The 16,628-nt window shown below is 65.2% G+C and overlaps 1 protein-coding gene across 1 annotated transcript in view; it reads left to right on the forward strand.

Moving 5' to 3' along the window:
* The window catches only part of LOC137849242 (filamin-C-like), a 57,016-nt gene that overhangs the window by 13,487 nt on the left and 26,901 nt on the right, over positions 1 to 16,628 (forward strand). Inside the window, 17 exon segments of the mRNA XM_068668780.1 lie at positions 1,377 to 1,413; positions 1,415 to 1,556; positions 3,010 to 3,125; positions 3,222 to 3,332; positions 3,335 to 3,367; positions 4,613 to 4,639; positions 4,641 to 4,737; positions 4,822 to 4,862; positions 4,864 to 4,983; positions 6,691 to 6,781; positions 6,873 to 7,042; positions 8,570 to 8,687; positions 9,952 to 10,214; positions 11,514 to 12,111; positions 13,906 to 14,079; positions 14,744 to 14,906; positions 15,596 to 15,756. Of these exon segments, the coding sequence (XP_068524881.1) occupies positions 1,377 to 1,413; positions 1,415 to 1,556; positions 3,010 to 3,125; positions 3,222 to 3,332; positions 3,335 to 3,367; positions 4,613 to 4,639; positions 4,641 to 4,737; positions 4,822 to 4,862; positions 4,864 to 4,983; positions 6,691 to 6,781; positions 6,873 to 7,042; positions 8,570 to 8,687; positions 9,952 to 10,214; positions 11,514 to 12,111; positions 13,906 to 14,079; positions 14,744 to 14,906; positions 15,596 to 15,756 (2,462 nt within the window).

The raw sequence follows: 16,628 nt of genomic DNA on the forward strand, positions 1-16,628 counted from the left end.
TCACCACGGTGGGGACATGGGGATGGGGTGGGTGACACCATGGTGGGGATGTGGGTATGGGTTTGGTGGCACCGTGGTGGGGACATTGGGTGGCACCGTGGTGGGGACATTGAAGATAGGGTGGGTGGCACCACGGTGGGGATGTTGGATGTGGGGACAGATGGTGGCACTGTGGTGGGGACATGGGGACAGGATGGGTGACACCATGGTGGGGATGTGGGTTTGGGTTTGGTGGCACCGTGGTGGGGACCTAGGGACAGGTTTGGTGGCTTTCTGATGGAGACAAGGGGACAGGATGGGGTGGCACCATGGTGGGGACATGGACATGGGTTTGGTGGCACCATGGTGGGGACATTGGGTGGCACCATAGTGAGGTATGGGGACAAGATGGGGTGGCACCGTGGTGGGGATGTGGGTTTGGGTTTGGTGGCACTGTGGTGGGGACATTGGGATAGGGTGGGTGACACCACGGTGGGGTTATGGGGACAGGTTTGGTGGTGCCATAGTGGGGACATTGGGGACAGGATGGGTGACACCACGGTGGGGATGTGGGTTTGGGTTTGGTGGCACCATGATGGGGACCTGGGGACGGGTTTGGTGGCACCATGGTGAGGTATGGGGACAAGATGGGGTGGCACCGTGGTGGGGATGTGGGTTTGGGTTTGGTGGCACCACAGTGGGGACATTCAGGATGGGGTGGGTGGCACTACGGTGGGGTTATGGGGACAGGATGGGTGACACCATGGTGGGGATGTGGGTATGGGTTTGGTGGCACCATGGTGGGGACATTGGGTGGCACCGTGGTGAGGTATGGGGACAAGATGGTGTGGCACCGTGGTGGGGATGTGGGCATGGGTTTGGTGGCACCATGGTGGGGACATGGGGACAGGTTTGGTGGCACCATGGTGTGGACCTGGGAATGGTTTTGGTGGCACCGTGGTGGGGACATTGGGGACAGGTTTGGTGGCACCACAGTGGGGATGTGGGGACAGGTTTGATGGCTTCCTGATGGGGACAAGGGGACAGGACGGGGTGGCACCATGGTGGGGACATGGGGATGGTGTGGGTGGCACCGTGGTGGGGACATTTGGGATAGGGTGTGTGACACCACGGTGGGGACACAGAGCTGTGCTGGATGCCACCACCCCAGGGACATCCTGGTCACCATGCTGGGGACACGGGGGGGTGGCACCACACCATGGTGACAAGCACAGGACAGGTGCCACCACCCTGGGGACACGACCGCATTTTGGTGCCGAGAACCCACTTTGATCCAAAACCTCACCCGGGTGCCACCCTCCACATCCCCATGACCCCCTCCCTGTGTGTCCCATGTCCCCCCCCCCATGTCCCCCCCCCCAGGTTTCTCCATCGAGGGGCCCCTCCCAGGCCAAAATCGAGTGTGACGACCGCGGGGGACGGCTCGTGCGACGTGCGCTACTGGCCCACGGAGCCGGGCGAGTACGCGGTGCACGTGGTGTGCGACGACGACGACATCCGCGACAGCCCCTTCATCGCCCGCATCCTGCCCGCCCCCCCCCGACTGCTTCCCCCGAAAAGGTGACCCCACCCCCCCGCGGACCCCCCCCCCATGTCACCTCCCCCTTGTGTCCACCCTCGTGTCCCCTCCGTGTCCCCTCCTATGATCCCGGTGCCATCCCTGGGTCTCCATCTGTCCCCCCCCCGTGTTTTCTCTGTGTCCCCCCCCCCCCCCAGTGACATCCTTTTTTGCCCCCCCCGTGTCCCCTCCTGTCCCCCTGTGTCCCCCCGTGTCTGCTTGTACCCCCCTTGTCCACCCCATGTCCCCCCCGTGTCCCTTCTGACCACTTGTCACCCGTGCCCCCCCCAGTGCCCTGTGTCCCCCCTCCTTCTCCCCATGTCCCCCTGTGCCCCCCCCATGTCCCCCCGTGTCCCCCCCAGTGCCCTGTGTCCCCCCATGTCCCCCTCCATGTCCCTGTATCCCCGTGACCCCCCCATTTCCCCCCCATATCCCCCCTATGTCCCCCCCATGCCCCCCCCCATGTCCCCCCATGTCCCCTTCTGACCACTTGTCACCCGTGCCCCCCCACCAGTGCCCTGTGTCCCCCCCCATGCCCCCCCAGTGCCGTGCGTCCCCCTCCTTCTCCCATGTCCCCCCCGTGCCCCCCCCCAGTGCCCTGTGCCCCCCCATTGCTCTTTGTCCCCCCCATGTCCCCCCTTCTCACCCCACGCCCCCCCCACACCCCCCATGTCACTCCAAGCCCCCCCCCAGTGCCCTGTGTCCCCCCATGTCCCCCTCCATGTCCCCGCATCCCCCTGTGACCCCCCCATTTCCCCCCATGTCCCCCCCATGTCCCCCCGTGTCCCCTGCTGACCACTTGTCACCCGTGCCCCCCCCAAGTGCCCTGTGTCCCCCCCCATGTCCCCCCATGCCCCCCCAGTGCCCTGTCCCCCCCTCCTTCTCCCCATGTCCCCCTGTGCCCCCCCCCAGTGCCCTGTGTCCCCCCATGTCCCCCTCATGTCCTCCCGCATCCCCCTGTGACCCCCCCATGTCCCCCCCATGTCCCCCCCATATCCCCCCCATGTCCCCTCTATGTCCCCCCATGTCCCCCCTTCTCCCCCCATGTCCCCCCCCCACACCCCCCAGCTCACTCCACCCCCCCCCCACCTCCCCCTACACCCCCCCACACCCCCCTCCTTTCCCCCCCACCCCCCCAGCCCCCCTCACCCCCCCCAGATCCCCCTCCCCCCTTCCCCCATCCCCCCCCCCATCTCCTTCCTACAACCACCCCCGACACCTCCCCAATTCGGGGGGCCTCCCCCAGACCCCCCCCCGCACCCCCCGAACCTCACCCCTTTGTGTCCCCCCCCCCCAGGTAAAGGCGTGGGGGCCAGGATTGGAGCCCACGGGGGTGATCGTGCAGCGCCCCGCCGAATCACCCCGACACCTCCCCAATTTGGGGGGCCTCCCCCAGACCCCCCCCCCCCCGCACCCCCTGAACCTCACCCCTTTGTGTGTCCCCCCCCCCCAGGTGAAGGCGTGGGGGCCGGGATTGGAGCCCACGGGGGTGATCGTGCAGCGCCCCGCCGAATTCACCATCGACGCGCGCGGCGCCGGCCGCGGGGACCTGCGGCTTTACGCACAGGTGGGTCCCCTGGGGGGGGGGTCCCGGGGGGGGTCCCGGGGGTCTCAGGGTTATGGCAGGGGTCCCACACTTCTGTTATTTTGCCCCCCCCCCCAGGATGCAGAGGGGTGCCCCATTGATATCAAGGTGAAGGATAACGGGGATGGCACCTACCAGTGCGCCTACGTGCCCAGCCGTGCCATCAAGCACACCATCATCGTCACCTGGGGGGGGGGGTCAACGTGCCCCGAAGCCCCTTTCGGGTGAGTGGGGGGGTCTATGGGGTCTGTGGGGGTGTGGGGGGTGTGGGGGGGTGTGAGGGGGTCCGGGGGGGACGAGGGGAAAGGGGTTCGGAGGGGTAATGGGGGGGTGTCGGGGTGCCAGGAGGAAGGGGGAGGGTGGGGGGGGGTGTGGGGTGTGGGGGGGGTTTTGGGGTGCCAGGAGCAAGGGGGAGGGCGTGGTGGGGGTGGGGGGTGTGTGGGGTGTGTGGGGTGTGTGGGGTGTATTGGGGTTTTGGGGTGCTAGGAGTGAGGAGAAGGGGCTGCGTGTGGGTATCGGGGTGCATGGGGTATGGGGTGCGTGGGGTGCATTGGGGTTTTGGGGTGCCAGGAGCGAGGAGAAGGGGCTGGAATGGATATGGGGTGCATGGGGTGCCCGGTGCAGCTATGGGGTGTGTGGGGCGCAAGGAGCAAGTAGAAGGTGCTGGGCATAGATGTGGGGTGCAGGGGTTATGGGGTGCATTGGGGTTTTGGGGTGCCAGGAGCAAGGAGAGGGTGCTGAGAATGGGTATGAGGTGCATGGGGTATGGGGTGCAATGGGGTGTGGGGTGCTAGGAGCGAGGAGAAGGTGCTGGAGTGGATATGGGGTGCATGGGGTGCCCGGTGCAGCTATGGGGTGTGTGGGTCTGGAGGAGTGTGGGGCGCAAGGAGCAAGTAGAAGGTGCTGGACATGGATGTGGGGTGCATGGGGTGTGTAGTGTGTGGGGTGCATTGGGTTTTGGGGTGCCAGGAGTGAGGAGAAGGGGCTGGAATGGATATGGGGTGAAGGAGTTATGGGGTGCATGGGGTATGGGGTGCGTGGGGTGTGGGTGCTAGGAGTGAGGAGAAGGGGCTGGAATGGATATGGGGTGCATGGGGTGCCCGGTGCAGCTATGGGGTGTGTGGGGTGCATTGGGGTTTTGGGGTACCAGCAGCAAGAAGAAGGGGCTGGTTTGGTTATGGGGTGTGGGGTGCATGGGATATGGGGTGCCAGCCACAAGCGTCAGGGTGCCAGGGCTTTGGGGTATTTCTATGGGGTTTTGGGGCGCATTGGGGTTTTGGGGTGCCAGGCGCAAGGCGAGCGGGGTGCTGTGCGCATCAGGGGCGCACCAGGGCGCATGGCACGGACACGGTGCGCACGGCGCACGGAGAGGGCGCACCCTTGGGGCCACCCCATTGACGGGGCCACCCCATTGACGGGGACACCCCACTGACGGGGTCACCCCACTGATTGATGGGGTCACCCCACAGGTGTCCGTGGGCGAGGGCAGCCACCCGGGGCCGCGTGCGGGTGCACGGCCCCGGGGTGGAGAAGACGGGGCTGAAGGCGGGCGAGCCCACCTACTTCACCGTGGACTGCAGCGAGGCCGGGCAAGGTGGGCACCCATCCCCGTGTCCCCATGTCCCCACCCTTGTCACGGGGGTGCTGACGTCCCCCCCCGTGTGTCCCCAACCCCTAGGGGACGTCAGCATCGGCATCAAGTGCGCGCCGGGCGTGGTGGGGGCCGCTGGAAGCCGACATCGATTTCGATATCATCAAGAACGACAACGACACCTTCACCGTCAAGTACACGCCGCCCGGCGCCGGGCTCTACACCATCATGGTGCTCTTCGCCAACCAGGTGGGTCACCGTGGTGTCACCTCCCCCCCCCGTGATGGGCCACCATGGTGTCACCACCATGATGGGGACACTCGTGGCACGGTGGTGGTACCCCCATGGGGATGCTCGTGGCGCCGTGGTGTCACACCCCCACGGGGACACTCGTGCTCTTCGCCAACCAGGTGGGCCACCGTGGTGTCACCACCGTGGATGGGGACACTCGTGGCACGGTGGGGTCACCACCGTGATGGGGACACTCGTGGCACCGTGGTGTCACCCACCCCATGATGGGGACGCTCGTGGCACGGTGGGGTTACACCCATGGGGACATTTGTGTCGTGGTGGTGCTGCTCGTGCCCAAAGGTGCCACTGGTGCCGTGGTGGTGCCACCTCCGTGGTGCCACTTGTGCCCATTGGTGCCACTTGTTCCTGACAGTGCCACTTGTCCCATGGTGGTGCCACCCCCATGGTGCCACCTGTCCCCAACAGTGCCACCTGTCCCCAGTGGTGCCACTCGTACCCTACCAGTGCCACTTGTGCCCATTGGTGCCATTTGTGCCACGGTGGTGCCATTTGTGCCCATTGGTGCCATTTGTCCCCTACCAGTGCCACTTGTCCCCATTGGTGCCATTTGTGCCATGGTGGTGCCACTCGTCCCCAGTGGTGCCACTTATCCCCAGTGGTGCCACTTGTCCCCTACCCAGTGCCACTTGTCCCCAGTGATGCCACTTTTGCCCAGTGGTGCCACCCCCATGATGCCACTTGTCCCCAGTGGTGCCATTTGTGCCATGGTGGTGCCACTTGTCCCTCACAGTACCACTTGTGTCTAGTGGTGCCACTTGTCCCCTACCAGTGCCACTTGTCCCCACTGGTGCCACTTTTGCCCAGTGGTGCCACCCCCATGGTGCCACTTGTCCCCAGCAGTGCCACTTGTGCCCATTGGTGCCACTTGTCCCCTACCAGTGCCACCTGTGCCACGGTGGTGCCACTTATGCCCATTGGTGCCACTTTTGCCCAATGGTGCCACCCCCATGATGCCACTTGTCCCCAGTGGTGCCACTTGTGCCCAGCAGTGCCACTCATACCATGGTGGTGCTACTACTCCCCAGTGGTGCCACTTGTGCCTATCAGTGCCACTTGTCCCCAGTGGTGTCACTTTTGCCCAGTGGTGCCACCCCCATGGTGCCACTTGTCCCCAGCAGTGCCACTCGTCTCCTGGCAGTGTCACTCCTGGCACCCACCCACATCCCTTGGCCGTGTCCCCTGTCCCCTGGCCGTGTCCCCTGTCCCCTGGCAGCCCCTCCTGGCAGTGTCCCCTTTCACTCAGCTGCGTCCCCTGTCCCTGGCAGTGTCCCCTGGCGGCGTCCTTTGTCCTGGCCATGTCCCCGAGCCACGTGCCCTGTCCTTGCCATGACCCTGTGGCCGTGTCCCTTATCCGTGGCGGTGCCACCTTCTCCCTGGCCGTGTCCCCTGTCCCTGGCCACGCTCAGTGTCCCCTGTCCCTGTCCCTGGCAGTGTCCCCTGGCGGTGTCCTTTGTCCTGGCCATGTCCCCAAGCCACGTCCCCTGTCCTTGCCATGACCCTGTGGCCATGTCCCTTATCCGTGGTGGTGCCACCTTATCCGTGGCCGTGTCCCCTGTCCCTGGCCGTGTCCCCTGTCCCTGGCCACACTCCATGTCCCCTGTCCTTGTCCCTGGCCGTGTCCCTGACCCGATGGTGTCCCCGCAGGAGATCCCCAGCAGCCCGTTCCGCATCAAGGTGGACCCGTGCCACGACAGCAGCAAGGTCAAGGCGGAGGGACCCGGCCTGAGCCGCACGGGTACGGGGACGGGGACGGGGACGGGGTTTGGGGACTGGGTTTTGGGGTCTTGGGGGGCTATGGGGGTGATGACACCGTGGGTGCCACGCAGGCGTGGAGGTGGGCAAGCCGACGCACTTCACGGTGCACACCAAGGGCGCGGGCAAGGCCAAGCTGGACGTGCAGTTTGCGGGGCCGGGGAAGGGGCCGGCCGTGCGCGACTTCGAGGTCATCGACAACCACGACTACTCCTACACCGTCAAGTACACGGCCCTACAGCAGGTGCGCCGGGGGGGGCACCCGTGGGGGTCACCCCATAGGGACCATCCCATAGTGGCCACCCCATAGTGGTCACCCCGTGGAGGTCACCCCATGGAGGTCAGCCCATAGGGGCCACCCCATAGTGGCCACCCCGTGGAGGTCACCCCGTGGAGGTCACCCCATGGAGGCCACCCCATAGTGGCCACCCCATGGAGGTCACCCCATGGAGGTCACCCCATAGGGACCATCCCATAGGGACCATCCCATAGTGGCCACCCCGTGGAGGTCACCCCGTGGAGGTCACCCCATGGAGGCCATCCCATGGAGGACACCCTACAGTGGCCATCCCATAGTGGCCATCCCATAGTGGCCACCCCATGGAGGTCACCCCATAGTGGTCACCCCATAGTGGCCATCCCATAGTGGCCACCCCATGGAGGTCACCTCATAGTGGCCATCCCATGGAGGCCACCCCATGGAGGCCACCCCATGGAGGCCACCCCATGGAGGTCACCCCATAGTGGTCACCCCATAGGGACCATCCCATAGTGGCCACCCCATGGAGGTCACCCCATAGTGGCCATCCCATAGGGGCCACCCCATAGGGACCATCCCATAGGGGTCACCCCATAGTGGCCACCCCGTGGAGGACACCCCGTGGAGGTCACCCCATGGAGGCCACCCCATGGAGGACACCCCATAGTGGCCACCCCATGGGGGCCATCCCATAGGGGACACCCCATAGTGGTCATCCCATAGTGGCCACCCCATGGAGGACACCCCATAGCGGCCACCCCATAGCGGCCATCCCATAGTGGCCACCCCATGGAGGACACCCCATAGCGGCCATCCCATAGTGGCCACCCCATGGAGGACACCCCATAGCGGCCACCCCATAGCGGCCATCCCATAGGGGCCACCCCATGGAGGTCACCCTATGGTGGCCACCCCATGGAGGACACCCCATAGGGGCCACCCCATAGTGGCCACCCCATGGAGGTCACCCCATGGAGGTCACCCCATAGTGGCCATCCCATAGGGGCCACCCCATAGGGGCCATCCCATTAAGCCACCCATTGCGGCACTGGGCATCTCCATGCTCATCCCATATGGACACCCCCATGGGCACCCCGCCTTTATGGGTACCCCCATGGCGTCCCAATCCCTATGGGTACCCCAATAGCTCCCCCGATCCCTATGGGTACCCCCATGAGCCCCCCATCCCTATGGGTACCCCAATAGCTCCCCCCAATCCCTATAGGTTCCCCCAAGAGCCCCCCATCCCTGTGGGTACCCCCTATGCCCCCCCACCCCTATGAGCACCCCCTGTCCCCCCTCCCATGGGCACCCAGTCCCCATGGGCACCCCACCACTGGGGTACCCAATCCCTACGAGCACCCCAGCCACCCCATAGACCCCTCTCTGGGCAGCTGAGCCCCCCCAAAATTCTGGGTGCCCTTTCCCTAGCAGCCCCTGGGCACCCCGGGGTGGGCGTTGGGACCCCCCCCCAAACCCCCCAGCAGCACCCTGAGGTGCCCCATCCCGCAGGGTAATATGACCGTGGTGGTGACCTACGGGGGGGACCCCGTCCCCAAAAGCCCCTTCAGCGTCAACGTGGCGCCGGCCCTACAGCTCAGCAAGGTCAAGGTGCAGGGGCTCAGCACCAGTAAGTGGGGGCGGCGTTGTGGGGTGGGGGGCACCGTGGGGCTGGGGGGGGTTCTATGGGGCGGGGGGCACCATGGGGCGAGTGGGTGTCATGGGGTGGGGGCACCCGGGTGGGGTATGTGGGGCCAACGGGCACAGGGGGCATCGTGGGGAGGGGGTGGGACCCCCTTGGTTATGGGGTGCCCCATGGGGTGGGTGCACCCTGGCAAAGCGTAGGATCCCCTTGGTTATGGGGCACCCCCTAGGGTGGGTGCACCTCGGGGTTGGGGACCCCTGTGGTTATGGGGTGCCCTGTGGGGTGGGTGCACCCTGGCAAAGTGTAGGATCCCCTTGGTTTTGGGATACCCCATAGGGTGGGTGCACCCTGGTAGGATGTGGGACCCCCTTGATTATGGGGCACCCCATAGAGCAGATGTGCCTGGCAGGGTTGGGGACCCCTGTGGTTATGGGGTGCCCCATGGGGTGGGTGCACCCTGCTAGGACATGGGACCCCCTGTGGTTATGGGGTGCCCCGTGGGGTGGGCGTGCCCCAGAAAAGTGTAGGATCCCCTTGGTTTTGGGATACCCCATAGGGTGGGTGCACCCTGGTAGGACGTGGGACCCCATTGATTATGGGGCACCCCATAGAGCAGATGTGCCTGGCAGGGTTGGGGACCCCTGTGATTATGGGGTGCCCCATGGGGTGGGTGCACCCTGGTAGGATGTGGGACCCCCTTGGTTATGGGGCACCCTTGGGGTGGGTGCAGCAAGGCACGGGACCCCCTTGGTTATGGGGTGCCCCATGGGGTGGGTGCGCCCTGGAAAAGTGTAGGATCCCCTTGGTTATGGGGCACCCCCTAGGGTGGGTGCACCTCGGGGTTGGGGACCCCCTTGGTTATGGGGTGCCCCGTGGGGTGGGCGTGCCCCAGAAAAGTGTAGGATCCCCTTGGTTTTGGGATACCCCATGGGGTGGGTGCACCCTGGTAGGATGTGGGACCCCCTTGGTTATGGGGCACCCCATAGAGCAGATGTGCCTGGCAGGGTTGGGGACCCCTGTGGTTATGGGGTGCCCTGTGGGGTGGGTGCACCCTGGCAGGACATGGGACCCCCTTGGTTATGGGGCACCCCATGGGGTGGGCGCACCAGGACACCCTCGGCGACCCCTTACGGCTACGGGGCACCCCGGGGAGGTTTGGAACCTTGGGGACACCCCCTCCCTTGACCCCTTTACCCCCCCCTTTGACCCCTTTCCCCCCCTTTTGACCCCATTTCCCCCCTCCCCACAGAGGTGGCCGTGGGGCAGGAGCAGGCGTTCGGGGTGGAGACGCAGGGGGCGGGGGGCCAGGGCCGGCTGGACGTGCGCATCTCCACCCCCTCGCGCCGCCCCCTCCCCTGCAAAGTGGAGCCGGGGGCGGGCGGGGGTCCCCACCGCGTGCAGTACGTGCCCCCCGAGGAGGGACCCTACAAAGTGGACGTCACCTACGACGGCCACCCCGTCCCCGGCAGCCCCTTCACCGTGGAGGCCGTGCTGCCCCCCGACCCCTCCAAGGTGAGCCGGCGGCGACGCTCCGTGGTGGTTGCACGCCCCTGGGTGCACGCCCCTGGGTGCATGCCCCTGGGTGCACGCCCCTGGGTGCACGCTCCTTGCTCGCGTGCCCCCGTTGTGCACGCCTTCCTCGCGTGCTCTCCTTGCTCCCTCGTTGCACGCTCCCTCCTTGCACGCCTCTGTTTCGTGCCCCTTGCTCGTGCGCTCTTGTTGTGCACACTCGTGGTGCACGCTCCTTCCTTGCACACCTCTGTTTCGTGCCCCTTGCTCGTGCGCTTCTTCTTTGCACGCTTGTGGTGCACGCTCTCGTTGTGCACGCCTATATCGCACGCTCTCGTTGCTCCATGCCCTTGTTGCACACTCCCTGCTTGCACACTCCTTCCTTGCTCACACTCAGTGTGCTCCCTGCTTGCACGCGCTTGTTGCACACTCCTTCCTTGCACACCTCTGTTTTGTGCCCCTTGCTCATGCTCTCTTGTGCACTTCTTCCTTGCCCACGCTTGTTGCACACTCCTTCCTTGCACACGTTTGTTTTGTGCCCCTTGCTCGTGCGCTCTTGTTGTGCACACTCGTGGTGCACGCTCCTTCCTTGCACGCCTCTCTTTCGTGCCCCTTGCTCGTGCGCTCCTGTTGTGCGCTTCTTCTTTGCACGCTCGTGGTGCACGCTCTTGTTGTGCATGCCTTCATTGCACGCTCTCGTTGCTCCATGCCCTTGTTGCACACTCCCTGCTTGCACACGTGCTTGTTGCACGCTCCCGGCTCACACTTGCATCTTCCTTGCTCACACTCAGTGTGCTCCCTGCTTGCGCGTGCTTGTTGCACGCTCCTTCCTTGCACACTTCTGTTTCGTGCTCCTTGCTCGTGCGCTCTTGTTGTGCACACTCGTGGTGCACGCTCCCTGCTCGCACCCCCTCGTGCCCACCCAGCTGGCTCGTGACCCCCCCCCGTCCCCTCCAAAATCCCCCATCCCTTCCCATGTCCCCATCGTCCCCTGACCCCTCCAATGCCCCCCGACCCCTCCGACATCCCCCAATCCTTCTCATGTCCCCGACGTCCCCCGACTCCACTGATGTCCCCCAACCCATCCGATGCCCCCCGACCCCTCCAAAATCCCCCATCCCTTTTCATGTCCCCAACGTCCCCCTATCCATCCGATGCCCCCCGACCCCTCTGACGTCCCCGACCCCTCTAACACCCCTGACCCCTCCAAAATCCCCCATCCCTTCCCATGTCCCTATTGTCCCCCGACCCCTCCGATGCCCCCTGACCCCTCTAACCCCCCCGACACCCCCCCCGTTACAGGTGAGCGCCTACGGTCCGGGTCTTCAGGGCGGCCTGGTGGGCACCCCGGCCCCCTTCACCATCGACACCAAAGGCGCCGGCACGGGGGGCTTGGGGCTGACGGTGGAGGGTCCTTGCGAGGCCAAAATCGAGTGCCAGGACAACGGCGACGGCTCGTGCTCGGTGTCCTACCTGCCCACGGAGCCCGGCGAGTACTCCATCAACATCCTCTTCGCCGAGCGCCACATCCCCGGCAGCCCCTTCAAGGCCGACGTCCGTCCCGTTTTCGACCCCAGTAAGGTGACGGCCAGCGGGCCCGGGCTGGAGCGCGGCAAAGCCGGCGAGGCGGCCACCTTCCTGGTGGACTGCTCCAAGGCGGGCGACGCCGAGCTCACCATCGAGATCATTTCGGATTCGGGGGTGAAAGCGGAGGTGCTGATCCAGAACAATCGGGACGGCACCTACGCCATCACCTACACCCCCGCCTGCCCCGGTTCCTACACCATCACCATCAAGTACGGCGGGCACCCCGTGCCCAAATTCCCCGTCCGCGTCACCGTCGACCCCGCCGTCGACACCAGCGGCGTCAAGGTCTACGGCAAGGGCGTGGAGCCCCGAGGTGAGGGCGGCACGAGGGTGGGTTGGGTGGGGGGTGAGCACGGGGTACCCCGGGGGTGCCTCCTCCAAGTGGGTGTCCCCGTGGGCATCTCCGTCCCCATGGGTGTCCCCTCCTCATGGGCATCTTGATGGGCATCCCCATGGGTGTCCCATCCCATTGGGTGTCCCCATGGGCATCCCCTTCCCCGTTGGCATCTCCATGGGTGTCCCCTCCTCATGGGCATCTTGATGGGCATCCCCATGGGCATCCCATCCCATGGGTATCTTTGTGGACATCCCCATGGGCAATTTTTACCCAGTGGGCATCTCCATGGGTGTCCCATCCCGTTGGGTGTCCCCATGGGCATCCCCTTCCCTGTGGGCATCTCCATGGGTGTCCCATCCCGTTGGGTGTCCCCATGGGCATCCCCTTCCCCGTGGGCATCTCCATGGGTGTCCCATCCTACTGGGAATCTCCATGGACATCCCATCCCATGGGCATCTTTATGGGCATCCCCATGGGTGTTCCATCCCATTGCACATCCCCATGGGCACCCCAACCCCTTTGGCACCTCCTTTCCGTGGGCTTCTCCTCCCCATGGACGCCTCCTCCCCATGGGCACCCCAGTGGGCACCCCAAGGGGCACCCCAAAGAACATTTCCCCATGGGAACCCCAATGTGAGCCCACTCCCTATGGGCACCCCAATTGATATCTCCTCCCTGTGGGCACCCCAAAAGATGCCTCCTCCCCATTGTGCACCCCATTGGGCCTTGTCTCCCCATGGGCACCCCAATGGGCACCCCGTTGTGCACCCGCTCCCCATGGGCACCCCAATTGGCAACTCCGCCCCATGGGCACCCCAATGGGTACCCAAGTGTGTACCTTCTCCCCATGGGCACCCCAAAGAATATCTCCCCATGGGCACCCCAATGTGCACCCCAATTGTCACCTCCTCCCCATTGTGCACCCCATTGGCCCTTTCCTCCCCATGGGCACCCCAATGGGTACCCAAGTGTGCACCCACTCCCCATGGGCACCCCGATTGACATCTCCTCCCCATGGACACCCCAATGGTCACCCCAGTGTGCACCTTCTCCCCATGGGCACCCCAAAGAACATCTCCCCATGGGCACCCCAATGAGCACCCCAATTGGCATCTCCTCCCCATGGGCACCCCAAAGAACATCTCCCCATGGGCACCCCAATGAGCACCCCAATTGGCATCTCCTCCCCATGGGCACCCCAATGGACACCCCGTTGTGCACCTTCTCCCCATGGGCACCCCAAAGAACATCTCCCCATGGGCACCCCAATGAGCACCCCAATTGGCACCTTCTCCCCATGGGCACCCCAATTGACATCTCCTCCCCATGGGAACCCCAATGAGCACCCCAATTGGCATCTCCTCCCCATGGGCACCCCAATGGGCACCTCCTCCCCATGGGCACCCCAATGTGCACCCCATTGTGCACCTTCTCCCCATGGGCACCCCAATTGACATCTTCTCCCCATGGGCACCCCAATGGGCACCCCATTGTGCACCCACTCCCCATGGGCACCCCAATGGGCACCCCATTGTGCATCTTCTCCCCATGGGCACCCCAACTGACACCTCCTCCCCATGGGCACCCCAATGGGCACCCCGTTGTGCACCCGCTCCCCATGGGCACCCGAATGGGCACCCCGTTGTGCACCTTCTCCCCATGGGCACCCCAATGTGCACCCGCTCCCCATGGGCACCCCAACTGACACCTCCTCCCCACGCCCCCCCCCACTTTGGGGTCGCCCCCATCCTGACGCCGCCCCACACGCAGGGGTGCTGCGGGAGGTCAGCACGGACTTCACGGTGGACGCGCGGGCGCTCACCAAAACCGGGGGGCCCCACGTCAAGGCCCGGGTGCTGAACCCCTCGGGTGCCAAAACCGAAACCTACATCACCGACCACGGCGATGGCACCTACCGCGTGGACTACACCCCCTACGAGGACGGTGAGGGACCCCACAGACCCCATATCCCACTGGGAACCCCCCCCTCTGCCCCAAATCCCAATCTGGAACCTCCCAAATGCCCCCGATTTGGGACCCCAACCTGGGACTCCCACACCCCCCAGCCAGGGGTGATCCCCTCCCAAAAGCCCCCCATGAGGGATCCCCTAAAAACCCCAACCAGGGGCAGCCCCACTGAGGGACCCCTCCCAGAATAAAACAACCAGGGACCCCCATATCCTTGCCCAGGGGTCCCCAACCCCACTGTTTGGAGCCCCCCCCCCAACTCTTCCAATGAGGGACCCCCTAAAAAAACCTCAACCAGGGACCCCCCAAAGACTCCCCCGTGTGGGATCCTCCCCCAAAAAACAGCCAGAGACCCCCCACCCCTGCGTAGATCCCCCCCAATCTCCCTATTTATGGCCCCCCAATCCCCGTGTGGAGCCCCCACCTCCTCCAATGTGGGACCCCCCAAAAACCTCCCCAACAAGGACCCCCCTCCCCAAAACCCCAGCCAGGGCCCCCCACCTCCAACGTGAGACCCTCCCCAACCCCCCTGCAACCTGGGACTCCCCCCACTCCCCCCAATGAGGGACCCCCACCACCACCCCCTAGGACCCCCCCAAACCCCCCGCTGTCCCCGGGGGTGACGTTTGCCCCCCCGCAGGCGTGCACCACGTGGAGGTGACCTACAAGGACGTGGCGGTGCCGCTCAGCCCCTTCCGCGTGGCCGTGGCCGAGGGCTGCGAGCCCACCCGTGTGCGTGCCCACGGCCCCGGCCTGGAGGGGGGCTTGGTGGGCACGGCCAACTGCTTCACCGTGGAGACCAGGTGGGCACCGGCACCCCGTCACCCCGGTGGTGGGACCCCCCGGCACCATGTCACCATGGGCACCCCAGTCACCTTGACGTGGTGGTGGCACCTCTGTCACCCTATGCCACCGTGGGCATCTCCATCGCCCTACCATGGTGGTGGCACCTTCAGGTCCCTGTCACCATGGGTACCCCAATCCTCTTGCCATGGAGGTGGCATCTCCGTCACCCAACCATGGTGGTGGCACCTTCATTTCTCTACCACCATGGCCACCTCCATCCCCTTGCCATGAAGGTGGCACCTCCGTCACCCTACCGTGGAGATGGCACTTCCATCACCCTGCCACCATGGACACCTCCATCACCCTTCCATGGAGGTGGCACCTCTGTCACCCTACCATGGTGGTGGCACCTTCATCTCCTTGCCATGATGGTCACCCCAATCCCCTTGCCATGAAGGTGACACCTCCGTCACCCTACCACCTTGGGCATCCCGGTCCCCTTGCCCTGGAGGTGACACGTGTCACCCTACCACGGTGATGTCACCTTCATTTCTCCACCACCACGGTCACCTTGGTCCCCTTCCCATGGAGGTGACACCTCCATCCCCCTCCCACCGTGGCCACCCCAATCCCCTTTCCCTGGCGGTGCCACCCCCATTGGGGACCCATCCTTGTCCCCATCCCTGAGTGCCACCACTGTCCCCAGGGGCGCGGGCACCGGGGGGCTGGGCCTGGCCATCGAGGGTCCCTCGGAGGCGAAGATGTCCTGCAAGGACAACAAGGACGGGAGCTGCACGGTGGAGTACATCCCCTTCACGCCCGGGGACTACGACGTCAACATCACCTTTGGTGGCCACCCCATCCCCGGTGCGTGGGGACAGGGACGGGGCTGGGGGCTCCCGGGGGTCTTCTGCCGCGCTGTCCCCATGGCCGTGCCGTCCCCGTTGTCGCGCTGTCCCCATGCCCGTGGTGGCCCCACAGCCATGGTGGCCCCATCCCCATGGTGGCCCCGTGCCCGTGTTCTCCCCATGCCCGTGTCCCCCCGCTGTCACCTTGACCGTGGTCTCCCTGTCCCCAATTTGTCCCCGTGCCCATTTTGTCCCCACGTTGTCCCCATGCCCACATTGCCCCGCTGTCCCCATATAGTCCCCATACCCACATTGTCCCCGCTGTCCCCACGCTGTCCCCATGTCCACATTGTCCCCCTGTCCCCATATTGTCCCCATGCCCACGTTGTCCCTGCATTGTCCCCATGCCCGTGTTCTCCTTGTTCCTACGTTATCTCCAAATTGTCCCAATGCCCACGTTGTCCCCACACTGTCCCCATGCCCACGTTGTCCCCCCATCCCCATATTGTCCCCATGCCCACATTGTCCCCGCTGGCCCCGCACTGTCCCCATGCCCACATTCTCCCCCCATCCCCATATTGTCCCCATACCCACATTCTCCCCCCATCCCCATATTGTCCCCATGCCCACATTGTCCCCGCTGTCCCCACACTGTCCCCATGCCCACATCGTCCCCCCATCCCCATATTGTCCCCATGCCCACATTATCCCCGCTGTCCCCATATTGTCCCCATGCCCACGTTGCCCCCCCGTCCCCATATTGTCCCCATTCCCTCACTGTCCCCATGCTGTCCCCATGCCCATGCTGTCCCCCTGTCCCCATATTGTCCCCATGCCCACATTGTCCCCACTGGCCCCGCACTGTCCCCATGCCCACGTTGTCCCCCCTGT

This window comes from Anas acuta, unplaced genomic scaffold (assembly GCF_963932015.1).
Source record: "Anas acuta unplaced genomic scaffold, bAnaAcu1.1 SCAFFOLD_235, whole genome shotgun sequence".
In the NCBI taxonomy this organism is placed as follows: domain Eukaryota; kingdom Metazoa; phylum Chordata; class Aves; order Anseriformes; family Anatidae; genus Anas; species Anas acuta.